The sequence below is a fragment of the Cinclus cinclus genome, chromosome 3 (genome assembly GCF_963662255.1).
Source record: "Cinclus cinclus chromosome 3, bCinCin1.1, whole genome shotgun sequence".
NCBI classification, from domain to species: Eukaryota; Metazoa; Chordata; class Aves; order Passeriformes; family Cinclidae; genus Cinclus; species Cinclus cinclus.
This window is the reverse complement of record NC_085048.1, coordinates 114,103,216-114,129,278: the sequence shown is the minus strand read 5'-3', so window position 1 is coordinate 114,129,278 and position 26,063 is coordinate 114,103,216. Positions and strand designations below refer to the sequence as shown.

Below are 26,063 nucleotides of genomic sequence, written 5' to 3'. Positions count from 1 at the left end.
GTGGGAGACGAACACAAAGAGCCGACCTGGCAAGCTGGGGTGACTCGGGGAGGTTTGGGCCGCCGCTGGGACCGGGTTTCGGCCCCGCGTTGCCTCCCGTGTCCCGCCGCCGCCATGGCAACGGGGGCGGGGCGGGCGGCGGGCGGGGCCGGCGGCGCGCGCTGACGGCTTCCGGCGTGCGCGCGCGGCGGGCGGCGCGCTCGGGGGGCCCGGCGGAGGTCGGGGCGGTGCCGGTGTCGCGGTCGGTGTGGGTGTATCGCGGCGCGGAGCCGTGTCGGTGTCGCGGCGATGGACACGCTGGGCAGGAAAGTGGTGGTGTGCGACAACGGCACCGGGGTGAGTCTCTGCTGGGCGGCGCCGGGACCCGCCCTGCTGCCGGGGCGGAGGGGAAGGGGAAGCCGGGCGATTCTCCCCCCCGGCCCCGGCCCGTGGCTTCCTGCCGGCACCGCCCGCGGGCCGCGCCCGCCCGGCCCTGCTGCCGCCGCTGGGCCCGGCCGCCGTCCCGGCGCTGGAGCGGGCCCGCGGAATGAATGGGCGGGGGGGGGCCGGCGGCCCTCGGCCCGGTGTCCCCGTGTTCCCGAACCGGGAAGGACCGCCGGGCATCGGCGCTGCTGGCTCTGCCCGCATCCCTTCGGCGTTCCGATTTTACCGTCGGTATCCTGATTTCTCTACGCGACCTGAGCGAGTCTCGCTGTAGCAACGAGCGTTTAGACAGAAATACCGATTTTTGAGCATTCTGAAGGAGCGCATGATGCATTGAGCAATCAGGATGTGTCCTGTGTCTGTAGGTTTAGTTTTTTTATTTTTGTTTGTTTTGTTTTTTGGGGAGGGGGCAGCTGCTGCTCAAAACAGAGCATCATCCTTTCCCTAACACCTCTCTGATCTGCCACGTACCTCCAAATTCGCATTTTTTAAATTAAAGGTTTTCTCGCCATCCTTCCCACCTTTTCTGGCCTCCATAAGTGTGCAGGCACCCGCTGGAAATCCATCCTTTTGTCAGGCTGTGAGGCACCTTGGCAGGAAGTGAAAAAGATACCATTTTAAAGCAGAAGGAGATCAGATGCTGTCGGTGGATATTTCCCCTTGGTATTTTTTTTTTTTTTTTAGCAATCTAGGGTTTCCCGTATTAAACCAATATTATTTGGAGGGTTAACTTAATTGGTGGTACATTAAGGTCTCTTGAATGGCAAAAAAGACAAAGGTTTTTTGTTTTTTTTTATATATGGACACTTGTAATAAGGAGGTGGGTTTTTTTTAAATAAGCCTAAGAAAGAATAGTTGAGACAAAGGATGATGTTGTTAGGGATTCAGCATCCTAAAATAGAGGGTTTTTCAATTAGCATCTGAAATTGTTAGAATGGTTCAGGAAGAAGAGCATCATATTCGACAGTTCAGGGATTTGATAATTTTGATGTCTTTGTTAACCCTCATATAGCAAACGTTATGTTTAATAGGGCTAGGGTTCAGAGCCATTGGGCACTTTTCACACTATCATTTAGAAAAAGGAAAGAAGAAAAGATAGCATTTTCTTGTTATAAAGGGATATTAAAGCTGCTTTTTGGTATGTTTGTTTTTGGTTTGATTTTTCTGGTTGCTCTTTTTTTTCCTTTAATATTCCTATTGTGAGGCCCAGATTTAAAAAAAAAATAAAAATTCAGAGTTTCATCCATTGGCGTGGTCCTTTATATGGCAATAATCACTGAGTTGTAAAATGTTTAGTGTATTGGTGGTGACAGCAGTGTTGTACCTTGGCTGGTCTCGGGTGTGACACAGGGGGTAAGAGCGGTTGTTCCCAATCAGATTTCCCAAGATGGGTGTGCCACGCAGATTTCTTTACAATCTAGGGTATCTGTGTGTGCTGTTAATTCCAGAGGCATCTTGCATCTATGCGTTTTTTTTCCCTCCGTGAGTTGTACCAGCAGGATATAAATAACCATAGGAGTGGAAGGTGCCTTTATGGTGCAGGAGGAGGGGACTGTGTCACTTCAGCTTGTGTGGTTTTGGGTTGTGCTTGGCCTTTGGGCAGAGCAGTGTGTGTCTGGAAGCCACAGAGCTCCTTGGGTGGGAGAGCCCAGTGTCAGAAGTAATTCTTAAGTCATCTCAAAATGTTTAGATTGACTTGGGATAGCTGAACAAGGATTGGGAAAACTCAGCTGGACAAAAATTCCATTCAGTAAAACTTTTGATTCTCGACTGCGTGTGGAGATATCAAGTGGTCCTATATCGTCAAACCAGTATTTTGATAATAATATTTTTCCTATATGACAAGAGATGTCTTATTTTAAAATTATTTTTGGTATCTCACACTTAAAAGCATGATTGAAATTCAGTCTCTTTCCACATGTCAGAAATCTTACAGATAAAAAAATGGAGAATATATCTGGAAAAATCAGGTGAGTTTTTAACATTGGACTTGTCTTTGATATTGCTGTTCTTGTTAGGCTGCAGTAGGACTTCTGAGGTAACAGGCTGCAGCCAGTCTTTGAGGAAGAGGTGAGTGACTCAAAGGAAGTTCTTGCAAAATGTAGTATGGGAGGCAGGCAATGGCACCTCAAAGGTGTAAAGTGTTAAAGGTGGATGTTCTTATTGTTAGAGGCCAAATGGAAGGTTACTTATTGGCCTGTAAAATTGCTGTAACTGTATTTAGGGCTTTTATTTGAGAGTTGCATCAGTGGAAAGGATCAAGCACAGAGGTCTGATAAGAATATTAGTATTCATTTTAAAACCAGTCATGTGACCTGTTTGCGAGCTTCCTCATTCTTTTAGTTTGAAAGAACACTTATACATGCAAGTTCTTAGTGTTTGATGACTCAGTAGGAAGTGAAAGACTCAGTATAAACCACAGTGAAATTGAGAAGAAACTATATATGGTAAAAAGTCTTACATATGTAGTTTTGCACACAGGCAGGCTAAATAGCTGTTCTTAGAACATTCTGAATGTATAGCAAATGTGTGCAAAAACAAATGATGGTGAAGTCCTTGCAGAAGTGGGTAAATTCGTAGAGTGCTTGCGTTATTATTGGAAACATGAGCATTGTACTGAAATTGTTCAATAATTGCTGTGAGGGATGTGCACAGCAAGAGGTGAAAGAGAAACAAGTGCACTGTTCTTAAACTGGAGAGTTTCAAACTGAGAGTGGCAGAACAGTGAACATTTAATGTTGGGCCTTAGAAAAGAGAAGCTGTTCCAGATTACTGCAGTTTATATGGTTTACTTGGAGATTTTGAAGGATTTCCTGTAAGGGACAGGAGGGAGTGGTATCTTGTTTCCTGTACCCCTTCAAAAAATCTAAGAGTCCAAAATTTGTTGTTACACAGGTCTGTGCATCTACCTCTTGATAGTTTTACTGAGCCTGTTTCTTCAGCAATGTTAGGTCATCACAAACCTACTGAGCCAGCTGAATATTCAGGATGTTGTCAGGGAGAATACTACAGTGAGGATGCCCCCATTGATGGGGAAGCTGACAGAGAAGGCTCACTTGTTCTTGTCTTCACCAATTTTTTATGTAGACTGCAAGGGGAAATTTCAAATTTGAAGGCAAGTTAAAATTCTGTCCTTTCTGTCTATGGCAGAGTCTGTCAAACTTTGTAAAATGTAATTTTTAAGGCTCTCTGTTCTGGCCTGAAAGAGGTGGGAAACAGACTGTGAATGTCCAAGCTTAATTTCGCTCAGTGTAGTTCACATTGATTAAATCTGATTTTGATTGTGGTTTAGGCTGGTTGGAGAATTGAAAGTCTAGTTTTTAAAATCTAGGATTTGTTAATTGCCATCCCAGGAAGATGCATCAAGGTCTTAATGTAAAATGAGGCTGGAAGTTACTATTCATATCGAATAGTAAGAATTTTTTTGGTTATGTAGGTCAGAAGCTTTTAGGTCAGTATAGTTGTATGTGATTCTGAGAGGTGTTGGCCAAGAGGCACTGATTTTTGTGCAGTAGTTGTTTTGGTTGCATACATCAGGGTTGCTGTACAAATACTGGGCATTTAGCAGGGTTTAAAAGGTTGAGTAGTGGAGCTTCTTGAGGGGGTGTTCAGGAGTTTAAGTTGTAAAGATTTATTTAGATATTACTTAGTCTGTTACTTCTGATATACTGATGTGTTCAGGTATGTGATCCAGAAGTGCTTGTGGCTGCTCTTTGCTTTCTCATAGCAGCACTGTATTCTTGATTGCACAGATAAGATCTATGCAACTCCTAGGCACACCTGGCCTTAGTATAACCAAAATAATTGATAAATACTTGCCTTTTCAGAATATTCCGGGCTTGAAGTAGTATGAGTGAAATGAGTTGTATATACACAGTGTCATTCTTCAGGTATTCCAAACATCTCTGCCTTTGGAGGGCAAGCACTGAAGGAGGGAAAGAAACTAGGTTCACAAAAAAGCAAAATAAAAATCCTTTCTCCCCTCTATTACTCCAGCTTTGATTAAAGTATCTCTTGGCTCTTTCTGTAACTGGCTCTCGAAATTTCTTTCCACAGCAGGTGCTCTTTTTTACTGCAGTAAGGTGAATAAATACACGAGCAACAGCACAAATGACTTTTCATGTTACCGTTAGTATAATGACAGAATTCCTCTCAGCTGCAATTAGCTGTACTCTTTGCTGGGATAATTGTTCCAGTGGCACTCTTCAGATCTTGCTTCGAAAACTCAGCAAATACTTGGAAAATTCTAGCAGATGGCTTTTAAGACGACCTGCAGTGGATAATTATGTTTTGGGACAGGGTCCCAAGGAGTCTGTTGAATTGCTTGTTCTTGGAGGATCCCAGCACCCAGCTGGTCCAAGCCTTGAACAACCTGTTCAGAATTTAGCGGTAATTGGTTTGAGCCCAGCGTTGGATGAGACAGCTCCTGAGGTTCCCTCCAACCCGAGGGATCCCATGGTGCTGGGTTACTGCTGCTGCACCTCAATGGTTGGGTAATTTTGCAGATGAAATTGTTTTTGTTCTGGCGTGTTAATATAGTCCAGTATGCAAGCTGTGCATCAGAATAAAAGAGGAGTCTTCTCTGTATGAGCTGTGGGTGGAACATCAGAGTACAATACATGAAAATATCCTATCAAAATAGGATAGCTGAAGAGCATAACTTGCTGATCCCCATGAGCTAAACTTGTAACTTCTTCCTGGCACATTTAAAGTTCACATTTTGCAACTGAACTTCCTCTAGTGACTGTATATTTTTTTATTGTTCAGTAAATTGTCATTGTTTTCTTGGTGCGTATACTATCTTGGAACCCAGTGATACAAAGCTTCCTTTTGTATGTATTTGGGTAGCAGACTTTTGGAGCATCCTGTTTGGTGTGAATTGCCACCATCTGAAGTTTTGGTTGTGCTGTTGGTATTAGAAGTACTTACTGCAGACTATATCCTTAAAGGAGAATCCTCAAAATTACGAAACTTTGAGAAATCCATCAGAATTGCTAGTTCATGTTTGAACACTTTATAAGAGTGTCGAACTTGAATTCACAAGATTTGGAGTTTTTTCTGGTGTGTAATTCATTAGACTACTGTGTGCTCTAATTGGAGAGGTGATTTAATTAGGTTTCATTGGGTAATCATTATAAGGTGATCCATTACAAAATTACAGATTTCAGGTTGCTAGAGGACTTCTTTATAGAGTGGCAAGAAATCTAAATTCAGACACTGGACTCTTTTACACCTCGCAAGGTACTTATTTATTTTAAACCGTTTCTCAAAAATGTGATAGTCTTGATTCAGAAAACATTCTGGAAAATACTTCTATTCAGTTTTAAAAATCTATGCATCGTCTAAAATGTGTAAAATTGGTTTGAAAGTACAAATCAATTTAGTTTCCAGTGGGGCACATGCTCTTAAATTTGGACTTTTAATTTTTTACCCCAAACCAGGTTTCTCTTTGTAAACAAAAGTAAAGCATATTCTAATAAAATTATTTCTTCCTTTTCAGTTTGTGAAATGTGGCTATGCAGGCTCGAATTTTCCAGAGCACATTTTTCCAGCTTTGGTTGGAAGGCCCATTATAAGATCAACTGCTAAAGTAGGAAACATTGAAATCAAGGTAAATTTTTTTATTGCTATTTCTTTCTGACAGATAAAAATATCTAGGGCAGCTTTTGACTTGTGTAATGTTTGGAAATGTTTTTTTCCTTAACTCCATTTTATGCTGTTTCAGTATCTCTTGATTAATTTCTGTATTGGATTTTAGCCTGTCTCAAATGACAAAGTTAAAGAAGAGGGTAATCTAATGCACTGAAGGCCTTCAGATAGTACACCTGAGGAGGTAGCAGGTAGGGCTTGAGTGGTTCTGGGCAAAAAGGGGCTTCAAATGCCAGTATGCAAATGGTGTCAAGATTAGAAGGCAGAAATCAGACAGAAGTGACTGACTGTCACCAGGCTGTACTGTGGGATTTTGAGACAATGATGAAGAACTGCTGGAGCTTCCAGGTTTTTCTGTACGGTTTGCTTTCTACTCAGAGTTGATCATCTGTGATCTTGTATGAGATGTTTAACCTTGGTTGTGTTTGCGTTTCATTGTTTCTATGGTTTTCGTTTTCCTTTTGCTGTTGATGGATGTAGGTGCTCCACACCAGTTAGAGATGGAGAGGCTCTGTTCAGGCTGCTTTGTCTTGGGGCATTATTCCAAGACATGGAGGGAGAGGAGAGTCACTCTTGGAGAATTCATTTTCTCAAGTCCAGAGAGCTATACTTTTTCACTTATTTTGTAATTAGAGAGTGACACTTCAAATGTTATTAGTTGCTTCTGCTGTACAGGCTTTGGTAAATGTCTTGGCCCTGCTGTGGTCACATCCTCCCTTCTTGCTTCTAGCCACACAATTCTCACCTTGTGCTGGTCATGCTGCTTGTGCAAGCATGTTGTGAACTGCTTTAGTGAGCTGGTCCAGCTGAAAAAGAGGGATTTCTTGGTCAGGTAAAGTAATGACTGCCTCAGTAGACCATTGTGCAAACTCCAGTTGGAGAGAGGGAGAAGCAGGTGGCAATACAGAACTGTAGAAGTGCCCTCTTAGGCCAGTGAAGGTTAAGCAGGACCACAGATATACAGGATTTCAATTTTGCTTTCCTTACTGGTTCTGAGCAGCAGTTCAGGAGGAGGAAAAAAACATCACTTCCTTGTTTTCAGAACCCTGTAGTTGACAAGGAGAACTTCAGTTGTTTGGTTTCTGCTTCTGCCTGTAAAATGCTTGTAGTATCAGCAGAAGGCCATACAAGGAAGTCAAAAGGCTGAAACATGCTAGAGCTTCCCAAAATGTGATTATGGGTTTGTCTTGTTACTATCTCAATAATGCTTTACCTTGTATCAGCTAAGACAAGTTGGTTGAGAGGATAGAGATCTTTCCCTTTCGCAGTAGAAAGGATTATTTTGTGAGGATACAGAAACATAATCCTTTCTCTACTAAGATTTGGGGAGAGGTGCTTCTTTGGGTATCTTCTTGAATTTAATGTGAGGACCTCCCCTTAAGGGAGGTCCTGGTAAAGTTTTATGAAATTATGCAGTGATTTATGAGTCTAAACTCCCCACAAAACTTTCTTGCATGAAATCTCACCATTGAAGTCATATTTTCTTCCCAGCTGATTCAATACAGCCTATCCTGCCAGTTTTGGTATCCTGATTATCTGATAATTTAATATTGTTACAGATAACAGTGCTGCATTGAAAGGATAGGAGGTAGAAGTGGGTAATTGCTATGAGATCAGCAAAAGAACCTGTAAATGATCATCTCGCATGCATTGCTGGTCTTCTGCTTGAGCATGGGTCATGTGGGTGTATTTTAAAGAGTATAAACTGTGTCTCGATTTTTTCTACAAGTTTTGTATCATCTGCCTATAACAGCTTGTTACCCTTTCTTAAGGAAGCAGTGTATCAAGAGAAGAAATCCCTGCCACAGACACTTTGGGTATTCCAGTAGGATAATACAGTAGAAAGACTTGTTAAGTGTGAGTGCTGTTTTTCTTTGTGAGAATCTTGCAGATTTCCTAAAGAAAAAAAAAAAGTATTTTAGCAAATGAGTTTATGCCAAAATTTAATTCTAGGCATGCGAGCTCTTATGTGATAAGTTTAAAACTGAGTAAAGGAAGCTGGAAAGGAGATTATCAGTTTAACTTTTCAAAACTATTCAGGAAAGTTGCGCTCCTGTGAAATCCAGAAACTCTGTGAAAGGAGCCTGGAAGCTGATCAAAACAGTGGTTATTATCCATTGAGTTACCAATTTCAAATTGCTTTGACCATATTTTCCTTATGGATTCTCATTTCAGCTAGCAACAGGGATACAGCTTTTTCTCCTCCTCAGTAATTCAGTTACTACTGGAATTATTTTGCTTAAAATTGCAACTAAAACCAAAAGCATAGATGCTACTCTTGGCTTTTACTGACTTACTAGTCTGCACCAGGTTTGAGGAGGGTATTAAGCCAGTTCTAAGGAGTAGTTTTCAATTCTTGGATCTATTAAGTGAATTTTAAAAACAAAATTTAAATTTAGCAATTGTCAGAGCTGGTTATGGTCAGTTGTTCTGTGCAGTCTTGTCTAGTTCAGATATACACCTAGCCCAGGGTAAAACTCCACTGTTGCACAATATTTATACACAGAATCCTATTTATGAGAGATAAGTAGATACACTGATCTTGTTTGCAGTCTAGGAAGCCTAAACATAACTTCCCACTGACATGTAGCAATAACTTCCTTTTAAGAGACAATTTAATCTGATGTCCTGATAATGTTAGTTTGGCCCTAACTAAACTAACTCAAATCATTTCCTGCTGTACATGCATCTCTTTTCAGCCTAATTCTACTGTGTACTTAAAATAATTTGAGAATTTCATTTAGGCCTTTTCTGACTTTCTTGCTTCTACCTTTTCTTCACCTTTCTTGACCTGTTGAAGTAGAATAACAAAATGATGGTAAGTGAGGTGCCCCTGTGCTTTTTGTTTGCTATTTTTGCTTCATGAGACCTAGTAGCTGTTATTTTTAAAATGCTATTCGTTGTTTTGTCTTGTCTTACATTTTACATTTGAATACATACTTATTTTGGACATTGTTCATTGCTTTGGTTTACTGGCAACTAATTAACGAGAATATTTTGTGTATTGCTTTAAAATGCTATGTAACCTGTAGTTTTGCAAGATGCAAGAATAACATTGGAAGATCAACATGAACTCAGCATCTTTAACAACATAAATTGCTACGTTTAACATTACAAACCAAGAGTTTGAAGAAATGTTCAGATTTCAGTTAGACAGATATTACTGAGTACTGAAATGGTGGAAACATTGGATGCCACAATATACTGATTCCTCTCTGCAGATTTGGTTGTGTGTCCTTCTTCCTCTTCAACTGCCAAATATACATGTTTGTTAGTGTGCTAGTGCTGCTGTTCTCAAGAGAGAACAATTGTTCTGCCCTTTAGCTTTGTTTTAAAAGGATGTGAAAGTTTTGTGCAACTTTCGCTTTCCACCTTTGAATAGCGGCTTTTCCAGAGCTACGTCCTGTTGGGCAGCTTAGAGCCTCAAAGGGCAGTGCACAAAGAAAACTTCTGATTCTTCTAACTGATGGAGTGAGTTTGTGTCGTCTTAAATTCTCATGAGTAATGTGGCTACGTGGTGGAGTTCTCATAGTATGGTTTCACCAGGGTGCTTTTGATTGAAAGTGTTGGAGTCTTGTCTTCTGTACAGCCAAGAGCCAAAGCGCGATCTGCTGTGCAAGGGAAAACAAATGAAACACCTTGTCAGGGAGAGGGGGTGAAAGAGGAATGGTTTCACTTAAGCTATTTTCAATTAACTTCCCTTTTATATAGTCAACAGCAATTGCTTAGGTTACTTCTAAAATAGGTGTTATAAACCGGATGCCAGCTTTTTTTCTTGTGCATCTTTTTTTCCCTGGCATTGAATAATAGGTTGAGTAACCCTCGCTTCCACTGTGCCATAGCAACTGCATATCTTTGGATGAAGCAGCTGGTTTTTCTTTTTCTTTTTTTTTTTCCTTTTTTTTTTTTTTTCAATTAATATTATTATGGACACAGAGCTAATGGTACCTAGAAATATGTTCTTACAGCCTAAGTGCAAGCAAGTCAGTTCAGGCTTCTGTAGAAAAGTATGGGATATAATGAGGGGCAAAGATAAGATGTTACTGTGCATACTTCCTGTGGGAAATACGTGGGAAAGGAGAAAATGGGATGCTGCTAATTTGAATGTGCAATGTTTGCATAACTAACGTTAATAAACAGATTGCTTAATCAGTGTGAAATGACTATACAAATTGCATTAGTTGGTTGTGTTTGTGCAAGAATGCATTACTGGGGTTTCTGGCTTGGGACTTCTGGCAAGGAACAGATGAGGTTAAATTTTATATTCAGATGTGTCTCTTCACACCCTATTGACACAGGCAATATGTAAACCATTGTTTCTTTTAATGTCTGGTGTGGAATTTATAATCTCTTATTTGCTTTTGCTCCTGTTCGGTATGCTTATTCACCACTCATTATTCCTTTTTTGGTATTGTGCACAGAAATTTGCAACATGCATGGAAAAATATTCTGCCAATCCCACCTACAACCCTTATGTGCTGTTTTGCATCTCGGCTCTTAGAAATTAGTATTTGATAAAATAATTTTGGAAGTGTCAGTGGAGAAACATCTGTGCTTACAAAGTCTTTAGTCTCTAGTTCTTGACAGGGTTTATTGGTTTCTTTAAGGTTAATTGAAAAAATAAAATTAATAGTGTTTATTTTGGAAAAGCTGTGGGATGGGTAAGAGCCAAATTTAAACATTACATGAAATACATTCTACTTCTCTCTTAAGTATCTGCAAATGATTAAAAAATGTGGGCATTGTTTAAGTACTTATTTGGACACAGGCTGAAGCAGTTCACTGTCATTCTTGAGGAGTTTGGTGTTTAGTAAACTTTGCAAACACTGACATGTTTTTGTATTAAAATTTTACAGGATCTGATGGTTGGTGATGAAGCCAGTGAATTACGATCAATGCTGGAAGTGAATTATCCGATGGAGAATGGCATAGTTCGAAACTGGGATGATATGAAGCACCTTTGGGATTACACGTTTGGACCAGAAAAACTTAATATTGACACAAAAAATTGTAAAATACTACTCACAGAGCCTCCCATGAATCCGACTAAAAATAGGGAGAAGATTGTGGAGGTATGTGTGTCTAGTAAGAGCTGATATACAGTCACTGGAGCATTGCTAAGAGATTCCTTGTTCCAGCCACACGCAGTGACTGTCTGAAGCAAAGCAGTTCTGTTCTCTAACCAAAACCCATTCTCAGCCATAGGCAGGAATGCTACTGTGCTTAAATTCAAACCAGCTGATCTCATTCACAAGCTGTAAGCAGGCTTCTTGTCTCAAGCACTAATAGCAGCATTAAAACACAGAATTGGAAATACATATCTGTCTTCACATACCCGTTGATTACTAGCTGTTGGATGAATGTTAATTACTTTAAATGACTTGGACTTATATAAGCCAGTAATGCAGAGGAGATTGGAGCTAGATGATGCTTACCAGATGGAGCAGTGTTGTTGGAGGTAGTTGAGATGAAGGTGTGATGACAACCAATACACTAATCTTTAATTAGTGCTAGGGATTTATCAATGAAAGCCTTCTAAGAAGGAAAGCCTGGTTCTTGCATCCTCAAATCTCTGGGTGATCTAAGTGCTAGCTGAACCTTGTATTCAGTGTAAGTTGTTAGATATCTGTTGTTTAGCTCTTGTAGATGTCATAAAGACTCAGGTTTGAAGAGCAGTAATATTTTATGAGAAGAGAATGTTTAGCTTTCTGTTTTGTTGATTTTTTTTTTCTCATAAGCAGCATAGGTATTTTCAGTTAATATAAGTTTTAATGTCAAAGGTTGTATATATTTATATATATATATTTCCCCAAATTCATTGCTTAGTCTGTTAAGAATTTACATTTATCATGACCTTTCCTTTGAAATCCTTTTGATCTCATGGCCACAGTAGTGCTTTCTGTGACTTGTCTGTGAATACATTTGCACTAATCCTTTCTTTCAGTGACCAGTGAGCAAATGAAGTCTAGCAAAGTTGGGAAAACTTAAGTAAAAAAAAAAAAAAGAAAAAAATCAGACAGTGCAATCTAAATTCAGCAATTTATTTTAGCAGTTGTGGGCATTAGGGTCCTATGACATAAGTATCAGGTAATGCAACACTAGTAATATTGTGTACTGTGTATCAGCCAGCTGTGGTATGATAGACAGAGCAGGTTATTCTGGGTGGCCTCCACATGGCAGGAATGGTTGTTTCCTGTCTGTTTCTTTGCTTTTCAGTTGTTAACAATAGTGCTCTTGTTTCTGTTTTCCTGATAAATACAAAAGGATGGATTTTAGTTATTCTTGTGCCAAGTAATTTTATACCAAAAATTCTAGTGTGGCCTCTGAATTCTGATAGAATATTTGCATTGCTCTATTTGCCTTTTTAACACTGCCCCAGAGACCATAGATCCTTAATCATGATGCAGAAGATTAGTGAGAACTAGAATCCATTTTTGTAAATCTAAATTTGAGTTACACAGAAGCTCATTATTTCTATTAATGTTTTTAATGGAACACAATGTTATGAGAACTTGCAATATTTAGTTTAACTGCAGTGTATTTTTACTCCTTCCATTTTTGACATGGCCTCCTCCTTTCCGGGGAGGTGAGCCCAGTATGAGGCAGGGGACTGAATGAAGATATTTCCTAAAGCCTGCAGTAAATATCATAATGTTTCTGCATTTTTGGATACAGTGCAGAAGCATTTTAGAAGAAAAGCTTGGTCATCTGGACCGTATAAAGATGATGGATAATTGCATATGCTGTCCTTCATTCTGTTTCCAGTAATTCTCTCTCCTCATTTCATCACTTTGTCTGACCCACCTGCAATAGTAAGGCAGCAAGTATTCACATGTCAGCTATATTGTAAAATATATGTTTAAAAAGTGCTTTTCCTTTCATAGCATGTACAAGACCCATATTGCTCCTAAGCTTAACAGGGTGTTTGCTATTTGTCTTTATCTGCTGCACTCTTATTTTACAACATCCTCAGAAGCAGCCAGACCAAAGTGGCAAATCAAGAAGCTATAGAGACACTCAAGCACAGTCACTTTGTCTAATCCAACCTAAGATTATTATTTTTTTTTTGTTCCCCAGTTTTTAATTCTTCCTTTCTGTACCCAGTTAGAACATCACTTTGCAGGTAATCAAAAGTCTGCTGTTATATGAAGAAGAATCCTTTCAGGGAAATATATTTCTTAGTGTTTATATCTTAAGATTTGTTAACATACATGCATGTCCATGTTAACATACATGTGTTGAGGCATTTTCCATGTCAAAGAGAGTAATGTAGAGGAGAAAGCATTTCTTTTTTTTTTCTTGAAAGAAAGAGTGACAACACCCCCAAAGGTTATTAAAAGAGGTTTTGTAGAGGCCTTTAGGGTTTGGTATATGTGAAGGCAGTAACTAGTGGCATTTGAATGGTATGAAGGTGATAATTTAGATTTTTCTTACTTTTCATTTAATAAGAACTCAGGTTATTTAAAAATATCCATTGGAGTAGTGCTGGGTTTAGACAATGACTACTGAAAGGGGATCTATTTTGAGTTGCTGCCCTTTCAGCTGTTCCCTTTCTGTTCCTTTTCACACTGTTCTAACGGAGGAGGTTCTTTAAATAGTTCAGAATTCTAAAATTGTCAGGCATCAGCTTTTTTCTTCAAAAATATTTAGATATCTTTTACTTGAGCTGTGGAAGCACTTAGGATTCAGTCAGTTTCTAATCCTAGAAGTTGCAGAAGGGTTCAGAAGGCTGCAGGGTAGCAAAAGCAAAACTTCTGTATGTGTCAGAATAATCAGAGTTCATGCATTTTTCCTGGTAAAGCTTATTGAGGCAAAAACTGCTGTACATCATGATTTGTTTACTTTGCCTTTTCTTGTGTTTAGGAAGAAAATAAATTCCTATAAACTCTACATCCTTTAATCTTGGCCTACTTAACTGAAACTAGTTAAGTGATTAGGGAAACCTCGTGTACAAGACAAGGAGTTACTGAGTATGAATTCTGCAGACCTGCAGTTTTCTCTCTGTAGTAGATTTTACACTAAATTTAAAAATTTGTCATTGGTTGCCCTTTAAAGAAGAGAAGAAGGTGGTCCAGATCCAGAGAACAGCCTGTGATACTGGGCTTATTGTAGACTAAGATATGAAGGAGTCTGGTCTTTATTTATACAACTGCACACAATGTCAAAGTCTGTATTGCTTAATATGAAGAATGAAAAATGCCTGAACTTTGTTTTAAAGCATACATCTTAAACAAACATTTTATTCCCAAGTCACACTTTAGTAATGAACTGCTTGGCTGGTCTACAAGTACTGCCTCCCACTCATTAAGCACCTTGGAAAAGTGAAAATTTGTGTAAAGCTGCAAAAATTGGTGTGTGGGTTTCTTGTAAGTATTTGCTTTTGTGGAATATTTCATCTGGCTTGTCTGGTGTGAGCAGGTAAGGTACAGAACTGAATGTACTTCTCACTGTCCCAAAGCTCATCAGTCTCTAATGTTCATGCAGAATCTGTGTGATGAAAATTCTTGGAAGTGTTTCTGATTAGTGAAAGTACAAAATTCTAGAAATACAGTTTTCAAACACTGATGAAGTTTCTTTGAGGTATTTGGCCTGTTTTGGAAGCTGATTTTTGCCTTCATCTTACAGGTTATGTTTGAGACGTACCAGTTTTCTGGGGTGTATGTAGCCATCCAGGCTGTTCTTACTCTGTATGCTCAAGGTAGGCAAAATTAACCTAAAATTCCTTTAGTTTCCAGATGTGTTGCTGAGCTAAAGTACTAACATGGCATCCAGTACTAACTGGATCTTGGGCTTAATTCCATGCTGTTCTCTAAGGAAGCTCAGCTCTGACTGACAGTTTGCTTTTTGTTTTGAGGAACTGTTGATAGGTACCACCTGTTGGTGTTATTTTTGTGGATAAATGCAAAAAACTGGTTCCTCAAGACTCTTACTGTTTGAGGGTGTCATAGTTTTGTCTTTGGCATCAAGTCTTAATGGCTTACTTCAGATTTTCTGAAAAAGGAAGAACTTTTTACCATGAGTAAGAGAATAATTTCAAGAAGGTGATCATGTGACTTCTGCACTGTTTTCTGGGGGGAAAAAAAAAAAATGTTGAGTCTTTTGCTGTAGATAAACTAAATTGAAATGGTCCTCAGCCTGAGCAGAAAACTGTGGATTGACTGAATTCAATGGAAATTCTACCATCGACTACAATCCATCTAGCATTTTAAGAAGTTACTCAAGCACCTCAGTTCTAACATCATTACTCCTTGCATCTGTTTGTTGGTGACTTGGTCTATTTGGCTATTGCATAGCAGGACATAAATATCCATATCCATTAACATGTCACTGCAGTGTCTTTGTCCAGGATTAAAAAGCAGTGGAGTGCTGGAAGGGTGGCTCTGCCATGCAAGTCAATATAACTACTTGAACCAAAACCACTTTTGCAAACCTGAATATTAATTTTATCTGCTGCAATCTGTGCTATTACGTTTTTTTCCCCTTGGTTTTCTTAGGTTTGATTCCTTACAAATATTTAATTAACTGACATCTACAGTCTCAAAGTCTGCTGTAATTGTTAGTGTACCTTACTGTGTAGTGCTCAATTACTTTGTGAATAACAGAATATGAGACAACTTAGAGCAGTTTGTGGTGTTTCCACATACCTTCATCCAAAACAAAGCTGAAGACCTTCTAAAATGTAGAAATGAAGGGGCACATAAATCAAATGTTTGTTTTTGAAAATTAAAAAAAAAATCCTTTAAAACATGCTACTTTTTTATATTACTTCAAAGATTAAAGTAGTTGCTTTTCAGTGCACCGCAATTCTAAGGTGTCTCCTTAAAATGTGATTTCTTGCTTTAGGTTGCTCATGAGAAACTATAAAACTGTTTTCTGATCAAGTTTCACCATTGCTTTTTGTCTCTTAAGTATAGAAACTTCTGTTTCTACACGTTCGTGATATCTGTTTTGAATACCTTAGAATTTAATAGTTTGTGGTAAACTTTTTTTCAGGAGAGTTGATTTTTTTTTTAGTCTGTGAAAGTGGATCTCATTCAGCCTAATACCACTTGTGTGAGGGAATAGTAGGCATGTGCTGTATAGTCTAAATATTGTTCTCTGCCTTACAAAAGTATTTGGCTTTTTAAATACCAGTAAAAATCAAGTCCTAAGAATTTAGCAAGGTAAAATTGTGGCTATATCTCTAGATTTCTTCATATTTCAGAACTTGATATATAATTGCACAACTGAATCTGTGGAGGGATTTGTGCCCTGATAAGCATTTAATGAGCACAGATACTCCCTATAATTAGAGTGCAATTTAGGATGCCAAAACAACACATAAAATTGTTAGCAGTAGAGTTCTAAACATCTAGGTAAAAGTAGTACTTCAAAAAAAAAAGAGGTATGAAAGCATTTGTTACTATGAAAACCTAAACTGTTTAATGTGTACTGATGACTGAGGGAAGAGAGGTTGTATCAGTTTACAGTGAAAAATCGTATCTTAAACATGCTGCTGTTTTGCTCTGTTTATGAAAGTACAATAAAAGTTGTGCTTCCCACCTCCCCCCCCCCCCCCCTCCATTCTTTTAGGTTTGTTGACTGGTGTTGTTGTGGACTCTGGAGATGGTGTGACTCACATTTGCCCAGTTTATGAAGGCTTCTCCCTCCCTCACCTCACGAGACGGTTAGATATTGCTGGGAGGGACATCACTAGGTACCTCATTAAGGTAAGCTTGGAGGGAAGAGGGTTTCAGGTTGAGGTTGGTATCTGGGGTATGTTGGTTCAAGTCAAAATTCCTTGATGGCAAGAAACCACTATATATTTTCACTTTATTATATTAAGAACTCCTGTATTCTCTGTGTTACTTCAGTCTGTTCTTACTGTGTTTCATCATCTGAATCACGTGATATTGATATTGATGATACTTTTAATCAGAGACCTCACATTTTCTTAGTGGCAATCTTGTAGGAAGGGAATTTATTCCCTATTTGGGAAGGCAAAGCTCAAAAGTTGACTTTCTCAATATCTTAAGTGAAAGCTAAATTCTATTCTCTCAGTTCTACTCATCTTTTTCCAGGAAGACTTTCTTACAGTGTGGGAAATAATGTAGTGGTTCTTTCCTGATTATTATATAAGAGAGCATGTGTGACAGACAATTAATTTGTTTGGGTGTTTTAAATATAAGCAACATCTTAGATTGACAAATCTTATGTTTAAAGTGGAGTATGGGAATGTTTTGAAGTGAAGTTCTAAAGATAAGAATTATTTTGGTTTTTTTTCATTTGTCTTTGTGCTGGTTATGCTGAAAATTGAAGTGATGAAGAAAACGTCCCCTTTGGAGTAATGCTGCTGCTTTTCTGGGAATAATGGTTACACTGGGAAGGATTTATCTTAATATCCAAATTTGCAGCTAAAAGAGGGAGGTGAACAGAGATAGGTGTTTAAATATACTCCTCTCCTGAGAGATCTGGACTGTTCCTCTCATTTCCTGCTAACCTGCTGTGCTCCCTCCAGCTCCTCTTGCTGCGAGGTTATGCTTTCAACCATTCTGCTGATTTTGAGACGGTTCGCATGATCAAGGAGAAGCTGTGTTATGTGGGATACAACATTGAACAGGAGCAGAAGCTGGCACTAGAGACCACAGTTCTAGTTGAATCCTACACGGTGAGTGTCTCGACACAGCTTTCTTTGTCCTAAACTTCCTAGGTTTAAATTCAGGTAGCGTTTAGCTTTGATTCCTTCACAATTTTTCTTGGCACTAGCTCACCTCAGCCTGTAGAATCAGATTAATTGGTTCTGTGAAAGTCTTCTACAGGCTTTTTTTCTTTTCAGATTTCCTGTAAGACTTTGTACTCATTTTTTTCATTGTAGAACTTTTGAAATTTGAATATTATAGTAAAGGAATTTGTAGAGAAAGTGGACTTATTCTAGCATATAAAATTGTTTCAGCTTCATCCATGCAGCAGTGAGACATAAGACTCCTATCTGATGTCAGGAAAGGTAAACTTGTTCTTAGTCAAAACTTTGTGATCACAGTTGGAAAAATTTGCAGAAAAGCATTATTCTTGCTGTAAGCTAATTTTTAAAGTTAATACTAGGAGTTGGTATTTGGTAGGTCAGTATTGATGTGTCTGATGTCTCCAAGTGAATTGCAGTGGTTAAAGAATTTGTATATTCTTTCAGTACTGCTGAATGACTTCTTGCAGTGCTGAGAATAATCAACAATTTCCTGTGTTAAAACATTTGGGAGCAATGTAGGTCATTTCCTCTTAGTTTTTTTTTAACATTCAAGTGGCTAAAAGTAGTCTTTTCAATGGTGGTGTTTCTTCCCTAGCTCCCAGATGGCAGGATTATCAAAGTTGGTGGAGAACGGTTTGAGGCACCAGAGGCTCTCTTCCAGCCTCACTTAATCAATGTTGAAGGGGTTGGTGTGGCTGAATTGCTGTTCAACACCATCCAGGCTGCTGACATTGATACCAGGTAAGAGCAGAACATTTAAAATCCTTGGTCTGGGTGCAGGAGTGGTGCAAGAACTGTCTTCAAAGTAAAAACTTTTGCTTTAGACACTAATGTGTGCTCCTGGGAGAAGGGTGTATGCTGGGAGTGGGGCTCAGACTGAGCTTTTGGAGCTTAACAGGTTGTCTACAATCTATTTCATTAAGAATGAGCAAAGATAAAAATCTTGAAAGCACAATATTTTTTTCATTTCTTTCTTGGAAGGCATGAGCAAGTCTCCTAAAATCGTGCGGTCTGTCTTTGTGCAGCAGTAGTAGTCTTTTAGATTTGTATTTACTCCCCTGTCTGTACAGGTACCTATCGTAGTACAGTGTAAACTATACAACACTACAAAGGCTGTTTTTTTGTTTTTGTTTTTTTGGTCAGGTCTGAATTCTACAAGCACATTGTGCTGTCTGGAGGGTCTACCATGTACCCTGGGCTGCCTTCACGGCTGGAGCGGGAGCTGAAACAGCTCTACCTGGAACGAGTTCTGAAAGGAGATGTGGAAAAACTCTCGGTGGGTATCGGGTGGCTGCTGAACCGGGAGGCTTCCCTTGGATTCCCGCTAGAGGGAACCAAGTGGTCAGAAATGATGGAGCCTGCGGGTGGCCCTCTCTGCAGCTTGCAAAAATCGCTTCTCACACCCCTGCCTTTGCTTTGTACCTACTTGCAATGAAGTTACCTTCTAGACCCTGCTAGTAGCTGGTAGTTCCTGAAGGCCTGGGTTGATTCGAATGTAAAATAGGCTGATAAATACCAGGACACAAATTGTAATGTTGGTTAAGCAAAGCTGTGCCTTTAAGTTGTCATTGAGCAAAAAAAAAAAAAACCCAAAAACAACCTTTCTTTAATCTCTGAAAGTTTTGGTTCATACTGCAAAGTGAAATGCTCAAAAATGAGAGAGGCTGGAGTTCTAGCAGGCTTTCAGGTGGAGTAAGTTTTGCTTTTCCATAGGTTACTGTGACAAGCAGGTAACAGCCATACATGTTACAGAGGTAACAGTGTGTTATTTCTAATGGTGACCTGAATTGAACTTCCCTGGTTCTTAATACAGTGTTCTCTGAAGGTCTTCTATGGACCGACTCAATTCCACATGTTTTACATCTGTGACAGTATTTCAGTCACAGCTTTGTACTCATTCTTTTTCTCTTCAAGTTAGAGCTTTAGCACTGCAGAAGTTAAGGAAATGTTCATTAATTAATATTATTGCTATTAATATTAATTCAAATGTGTAAATTGGTATAATTCTGAAATATTTGTGATTTGATGATCTGGTAATTTCTGATAATTTTGGCCATCAAAGTTTAAGAATTATTTCACTTTTAATAGTGTTCCTGAAATGCAAAAATTGTGTCTTTAATTTTCTGTCAGTATTCTGAATCCTGGGCTTTTTGTTTATATACCGAAAGTACAATTTTTAGACAAGTGTCAGTAGCTGTGTGTAATTTCCAATGCAAAATCATTGTTTTAATTTGGTTGTGCAAGGTGGAAGCTTGCACAGAGTGCCCTGTGCTAACATTTCAGATTTTTTAGTTGCATTTTTCTCACTAGACAGTCTCCACTTCATTGTTCTGGTGGAAAGCCCGATTTTATTTTTCAAGGCTTTGTTTCAAGAATCGTAGTAACAATTTCTTTCCTTTATCTCAGAAATTTAAGATCCGAATCGAAGATCCCCCTCGTCGAAAGCACATGGTGTTTCTGGGGGGTGCTGTTCTAGCAGACATCATGAAAGACAAAGACAACTTCTGGATGACCCGACAAGAGTACCAAGAAAAGGGAGTGCGTGTGCTGGAGAAGCTTGGTGTGACTGTTCGATAAATCCCAAAGCTTGTTCCCATCACGTGTCTAAAGCTTTTTTCTTTCATTGCCAATCTCTGAACTCACTCAGCTACATGCTATGGAAGGGCCTGTCTGTGGCCTTTTGACCCAAACGTCAGGTTTTGTTCTGGTTTCTTGGGGTAGCTTTTGTTAAATGTTTCTTAATGTGGCTAAATTTGACTATTAAATTTGACCACTTCCCTGCAAACAAAACGGAGCAAGAGCAGCCTGTCTACTTCATTGTTCCCTCCCAGTAGGCAGTTGGGTAATTCTGGTAGGCTTTTTCTTCTGGGTTTATTGCTGTAGTCCTGCTAGCTTTTGTCTCTAGTTCACAAGGGGTTGTGTGCCTTTTTTAGCATAAGAAAACCTTTAAACAAGAGTTTTTGCTATTGGATCATTGTGGTGGTTATCTTTGCATCTTCATGCCTCTCTCTACACATTGTTTTTTTTTTTTTCTTTTTTTTCTTTCCTGCAATTAGGAATTTTGATTAAACATTGTTAAAAACTAGTTGAAGTAGCTGGAATGACTTTAATACACCGTTTCAATGTAATGTTGTTTCACATGCACTGCTGCCTAAATTGGCTTCTGAGTAGTTCATCCTTAAAGGTGGTGGTGGGGCCTTCGGACTGTATTTCTCTAAGTGGGAATGTACAGTTGCCATGAATGGAGAAACACCTGATGTTCTGGCAGTTGTACATTTGTGGCCTTAGGTGTCTTTTTTTTCTGGAGAGAGGAGACAGGTTTGAGCTGTGTTTCTTTTTTGTTAAGGGACAGCTGGGGGGGTCGCCCTGACCAAAAATGCCTCTTTTTATAACTAAATTTTGGTACCGTGTTGTCTCAGCATAGGAAGCAAGAATGTTAAATTAGCTATTCTGTAATTGTTGAAGAAACTTAGATATGCTCGGACAGGAGCCTCTAAACTTACTGAAGAGATTCCATAATTTCAGAGCTGCTTGTGAAGACTGTAACTATGAATATTTTAAAGCCCCAGAACTAAGTTTTAAAAAGTCTGATGTTTTAAGTGCTTGTACGTACATCAGAAGCACTTCCATTAAACTTTACAAGTATATTAACCTAGTGCCAAGTAGTTACTGCAAATGGATATTTCAATGACCAGTGTTTATTGCAGCAAGCAGATATTTATAAACAACCAGTGGCAGTAGGTCATAAAGAATGACTTATATTTGTTCCAGTTAAGAATAATATTGGAATAGTTGTCAGTTGGTAAATAGCCACAATTCATTTTATCCAGTCTTGATTTTTTGATACTTAACATGGGATGGGGAAGGAAGTGAAAACCAGTGATGAAAGTGCTGTTTCCAGAAAGTACATTAAAGCTGAGTTGTTCTAAAAAATGGAAGTTGTCACTAGTAATGATCAGCCACCTTCTCTGACTATAGTTGCCTGTTTGTTTTGGTTTTTTTTTTTTTTTTCCCCCTACTAGCAGACTGGTAACTGTCTTTGCAATAAAATCTGCCTTACATTAAACATAGCAAAAACTGCTTGCATACAAATGCTAGCTAGACTTAGTTCTACTTTGCTTTCCATAGAAATATTATATTACTTCTTACTGGTTTTCGAAGCCTACCATAACATTTAAGCATAAGGAAGTCAAGATCTGCTCTTGACTTCCAAACCTTGGAATGTATGAGAGATGCTTTCATGTACTTGCCATTTGTCTACATCTTTACATTAATAATTGACCCCAGAAACATGGAAATATTAAACTCCCTTGGACTCCTAAAATGTGCTTCCTTTCTAAATTGAGCAGACAGCTTCCTTTGGCTGAGCGAGCCAAAGGGGCAGAAACTATGTCTGCATTTCTTTAATAACAAGACAGTCACTATAGTATTGCTAGTAATGACCATTTAATTATAGGTGGGTGGGGTTTTTTGCAGCTATATTTACTCTTGACTTGAACAATATGAATTTGCAGGCATGCCGGTCATGCCTCAGTGCATGCACTTAAGCAGTTACTAGATTTTTGGGGACATGAATGTAAGGGGTACTCTGAATTCCTGTAGTCTTCTAAACATTTAATACACAAGACTTAAAAATGCTGTGGGCTTGCTTTAGAGCTATGATTTCTCATGTGACTGTCTCTGGGCTTTTCAGACAGTGTTGGGAATCATGGAAATAAACCAAAGAATGACTTAAAAACGTTTTTTAAATGACAATCTGTCATGTGGTTTTTCAAATCTAGACCTTGACCCTGCAACCCCTTTTCTAAACCATCTTCTCCCCTGTCCACTGGCTTCAGTGAGGTATGTGCATGTTTGAGTAAAGGTTTTGGAATTTGGCCCCTTCACTAGAGAACTTCACAGCACCATGAGTAAGAAATGTCAGTTGATTGTGCAGAATCTTGGGTTTCTGTGGAAACCATGTATATATTAAAAAAAAAGCAACTAGCATTTTAAATTAACTATGATCATGGATTCAGAGGAGCACATTTGTAGTCCAAATACTGAATGGAGTGTTCCAGTTGTGCTCAGTGTGGTTCTCCCTGTATCTGTTTGCACACACAAGTGTTGTGTGTGTGTTCTCTCAGCTGACAGCTTCAATACTGCTATGAAAGCAATCTGGTTTTAAAGTTTTTTTGAAGACCAAATAACTTGAATTGTATTTGCAAAATGCTTCAGCTCCTATAAAATTAGAATAGAAGATGCCGCATCAGTTGTAAGTTTTTTGGGAACATCCTATTTTTAATGTTAAGCTGCTTCAAACCCTCCCCTCCCCCAGTGTTCTAGGATGTTAACCAATGTAACACAGATGGCTTTTTATACAGTTCTGAATAATGTTAACACACAACACTGGTTGAGACCATGAATGGAAATAAACATCTATTTAAATTGACAGGTCTTTTCAATACAAAAATAAAATCAGATTTTTTTCAAAGTAGATTATGTTTGCTTTGTTTCCTTTGGGAAATCACAGTTCTGTCAGTTTTTTTGCTAACTTAACTTCTATCACAAAACCATCATGAGCTGCTTTTGCTAAGGAAATCTGACATGACAAAATAACACATTGTCTACTGATTGCTGTCATACTCCATCATTTAGCCAATACTTTAAAAAGAAAAATCCTTATCCCTGGACAGGAATATTTTTCTAGTTCACCCTCCATACTGCAAAAGGGGAAGACCCCTCAACTTGTATTGAGCTCAGCATCCTTGAAGCCCACATAATGATACCCTGTTTAGGAAGTCTTGGCCTTGTGACTTCCTGTGCTATTTCACCTGCATCCCTGATTTTAACTGACAGAAAAAGTACATGTGGAGCATTTAGGACTTAGTGGATTAGTGACTGGTCCACCACTCATGATGCATTTATTTGGCTTTTGAAATGAGCTCCACCAGCTTTTTTCCCCCAGCTCCTTGCACATGCTGTGCTGGAGGAGCATTCCCCAGGCATCTTGTTCCTGGTAGAATAAAGGGTTTGTTTTTCTTAGATGGAACCATTATGTGCAGTTTGGCTCTGGATGCATCTGCCTCAGTGGCTGGGTCAAATACTTGCAATCTTAGGGACAGATGCAGATAGACAGGATTTTAATAGGGGAAAAAAAAAAAAAAAGTAAGGCCACCCTTAACCCCAAATCTGCGTTTTATCACTGTACATTCTTGGGGAAAAAAATGCATACATCTGGCTGTGCCTCTGCTCAATACTAATTCATGGTCCCTGCTCCTCCCCTTTTGCTCATTTTGCCTGACATGGCTTTTGTATGGAAAGGACTAAATACAGCTCAGTCAACATTTGCTAGTCAACTTTTTCAATAGTGAGTTCCTCCCTGTGGGCACTTCAGCTATTTTCCACAAACAAGTGTCATTAGCTGTTCCAAAACTGTGGAAGATCTAGTTTTGAGGGGTTGTTTGGGGGGTTGTTTGGTTTCTTGGTTTAGTGTGAGTTTTTTGGGGGGGAATTTTTTTTTAATCCAAGTGTATCTGCTTCTACATTCCAACTAAGAATGGTATTAGAGAAAATTGATTTGGACTTTTTCAGCAAGTATTTCAGCTAAAATTTTGCTGTATTTTGGCCCTGCTATGTCATGCTTGTTCCTTCCTAACGGGTTGGTTTGTTGTCCTGGTGTTGTAAGTCACTACAATTTTGCCATTAGAGGCCTCAAGAAAAAAAAAACAAAAAACCTTTCCATTCAGAAGAGGCTGCTAATTTTGTTTCTTACCTGCACTGCATTACAACATTAAAGTAGCTCTTTAATAACATCCTCCACGTAAATTGCTTACCTTCCCATAACCTGGTGCTGCAGCCCATTGAACCAACTAACAGCTGCACAAAACGAGATTTCTGTGCACATCTGCTTATTTCCCAAACAGCTGGAAAAGAGCTTCTTACCTCCTTTGTGCCTCATGCAGAATTCCTTTGGAATTCTGCTGGAAAAAGGAGAAGTCTGGGGAGGCGTGGCAGCGTGGGGCTTTGTCTCTCAATTGGTTTATTTGGGTTTTTTAAAGTTTTGTTTTTCCTTTTTGAAAGCATCCTTAACATTGAAGCTTAGGGAAACAGTTTCTATTCTAGGTCATGAATAAAGCGTATTAAGAGTCTTTGCAGATACTTGGGATAGTACTAAGGGCCATCTTCAGCTGCAGAACTCATGTTCCTTCACATGCCTTTTTTTAAAAAAATATTATTAAAAAAAACCTCATTTGCCAGCACCTAGGAGTAGTAATTAAACTTTAGCTACAGGAATAATGACAGATATGGGCCTCTTGCCTATGCCTTTTAATCTCTGCTCCCATCTCCCACCTGGTTTTTGTTTGCCCTAAAGCCTAAGTTGTTCCAAGATCCTACTCTTGCACGCATGTTTTCGCCATGTGCCCGTTTTAAATCTCTCCAGGTATTTTAACCAATTAATTAATTGCCAGTTGGTGGCCTCAATGCAAGGAGAGCCTGTAAGTCCTGACTCCCATCAGGCACTTTTCTTAGCGGAGCAGTGCTTCTGGGGGCTACTCCAACAAATTGAAACCTTTGTGTTGGCATGTAACTTTCTGTACTAAACCACTCTGTGTAACCCTGATTTTGGCCTTCCCTGCCAAAGCAGGAAAAGCAAGGTGGCATTAAGGACATGAAAGGCAGCATGTTGGGAAGCACCCAACCACATAATCTGCCTGGAATATTTTAGGGATTTTTCCTCTTGCAGTGGGTACTGGCATAAATCATGTGGGACAAGTCCAGTAAGAGCAGGTGGGATTTATGTTAGCACCTGTAATAACTGGTAGATTTGTTCCCTCTAAAGTCTTCTTGTAAGAGGGGTATTAGGGCTTCTCATAGCAACCTGGAACACGAGCCTTTGAAATGTGGTCACTGCTGGAATCCACATTGTATCATATGAGAACAAAATGCGGTAATGATAATTGCTCATTATCTAATTAAACAATAACTTAGAGCCCCAGAGGGTGAAAACTAATTAAATGGTTATCCACTCTTAAAATGGTAACAAAAAATGAGGAAAATTCATTATTTTGGCTCTTATTCCATTACTGTCAGTAAAGTCATGTGTTCCTTCAGAAGTGAATGAGGTAGTCCAGGATGGACAGAGTTCTCTCTGTCCTACTTCAGGGATTGAGGCAGGAAGCTTACTTTTAGAAGAGTAGTCTGCTTAGTCAAAAGTACCTCAACATTTAAGCTACAGCTGAAAATGAAGGAGGATTCATTGACCCAGGTTCTCCTGGAAGGCAGCCAG

At 39.1% G+C, this 26,063-nt stretch overlaps 1 protein-coding gene across 2 annotated transcripts; it reads left to right on the top strand.

Moving 5' to 3' along the window:
- The first annotated feature begins 243 nt into the window (after positions 1-243).
- ACTR2 (actin related protein 2) lies at positions 244-20,879 on the top strand. Of its 2 annotated transcripts, XM_062490643.1 has the most exons (10): positions 244-336; positions 5,924-6,034; positions 8,876-8,890; positions 10,929-11,144; positions 14,698-14,770; positions 16,645-16,781; positions 17,570-17,719; positions 18,390-18,535; positions 18,938-19,070; positions 20,201-20,879. In XM_062490643.1, the coding sequence occupies exons 1-10, from the start codon at positions 289-291 to the stop codon at positions 20,369-20,371; spliced, it is 1,200 nt and encodes a 399-aa protein (XP_062346627.1). In that variant the 5' UTR covers positions 244-288; the 3' UTR covers positions 20,372-20,879. The 2 variants fall into 2 exon arrangements, with proteins under 2 accessions (XP_062346627.1, XP_062346625.1); XM_062490641.1 differs by lacking the exon at positions 8,876-8,890.
- Positions 20,880-26,063: the final 5,184 nt, after the last annotated feature.

Coding starts and splice junctions, on each gene's coding strand:
- ACTR2 (XM_062490643.1), top strand. CDS start 289: ATGGACACGCTGGGCAGGAAAGTGGTGGTGTGCGACAACGGCACCGGG. Junction 18,536..18,937: donor GCTGCTGACATTGATACCAG/GTAAGAGCAGAA, acceptor TTTTTTGGTCAG/GTCTGAATTCTACAAGCACA. Junction 19,071..20,200: donor GAGATGTGGAAAAACTCTCG/GTGGGTATCGGG, acceptor CCTTTATCTCAG/AAATTTAAGATCCGAATCGA.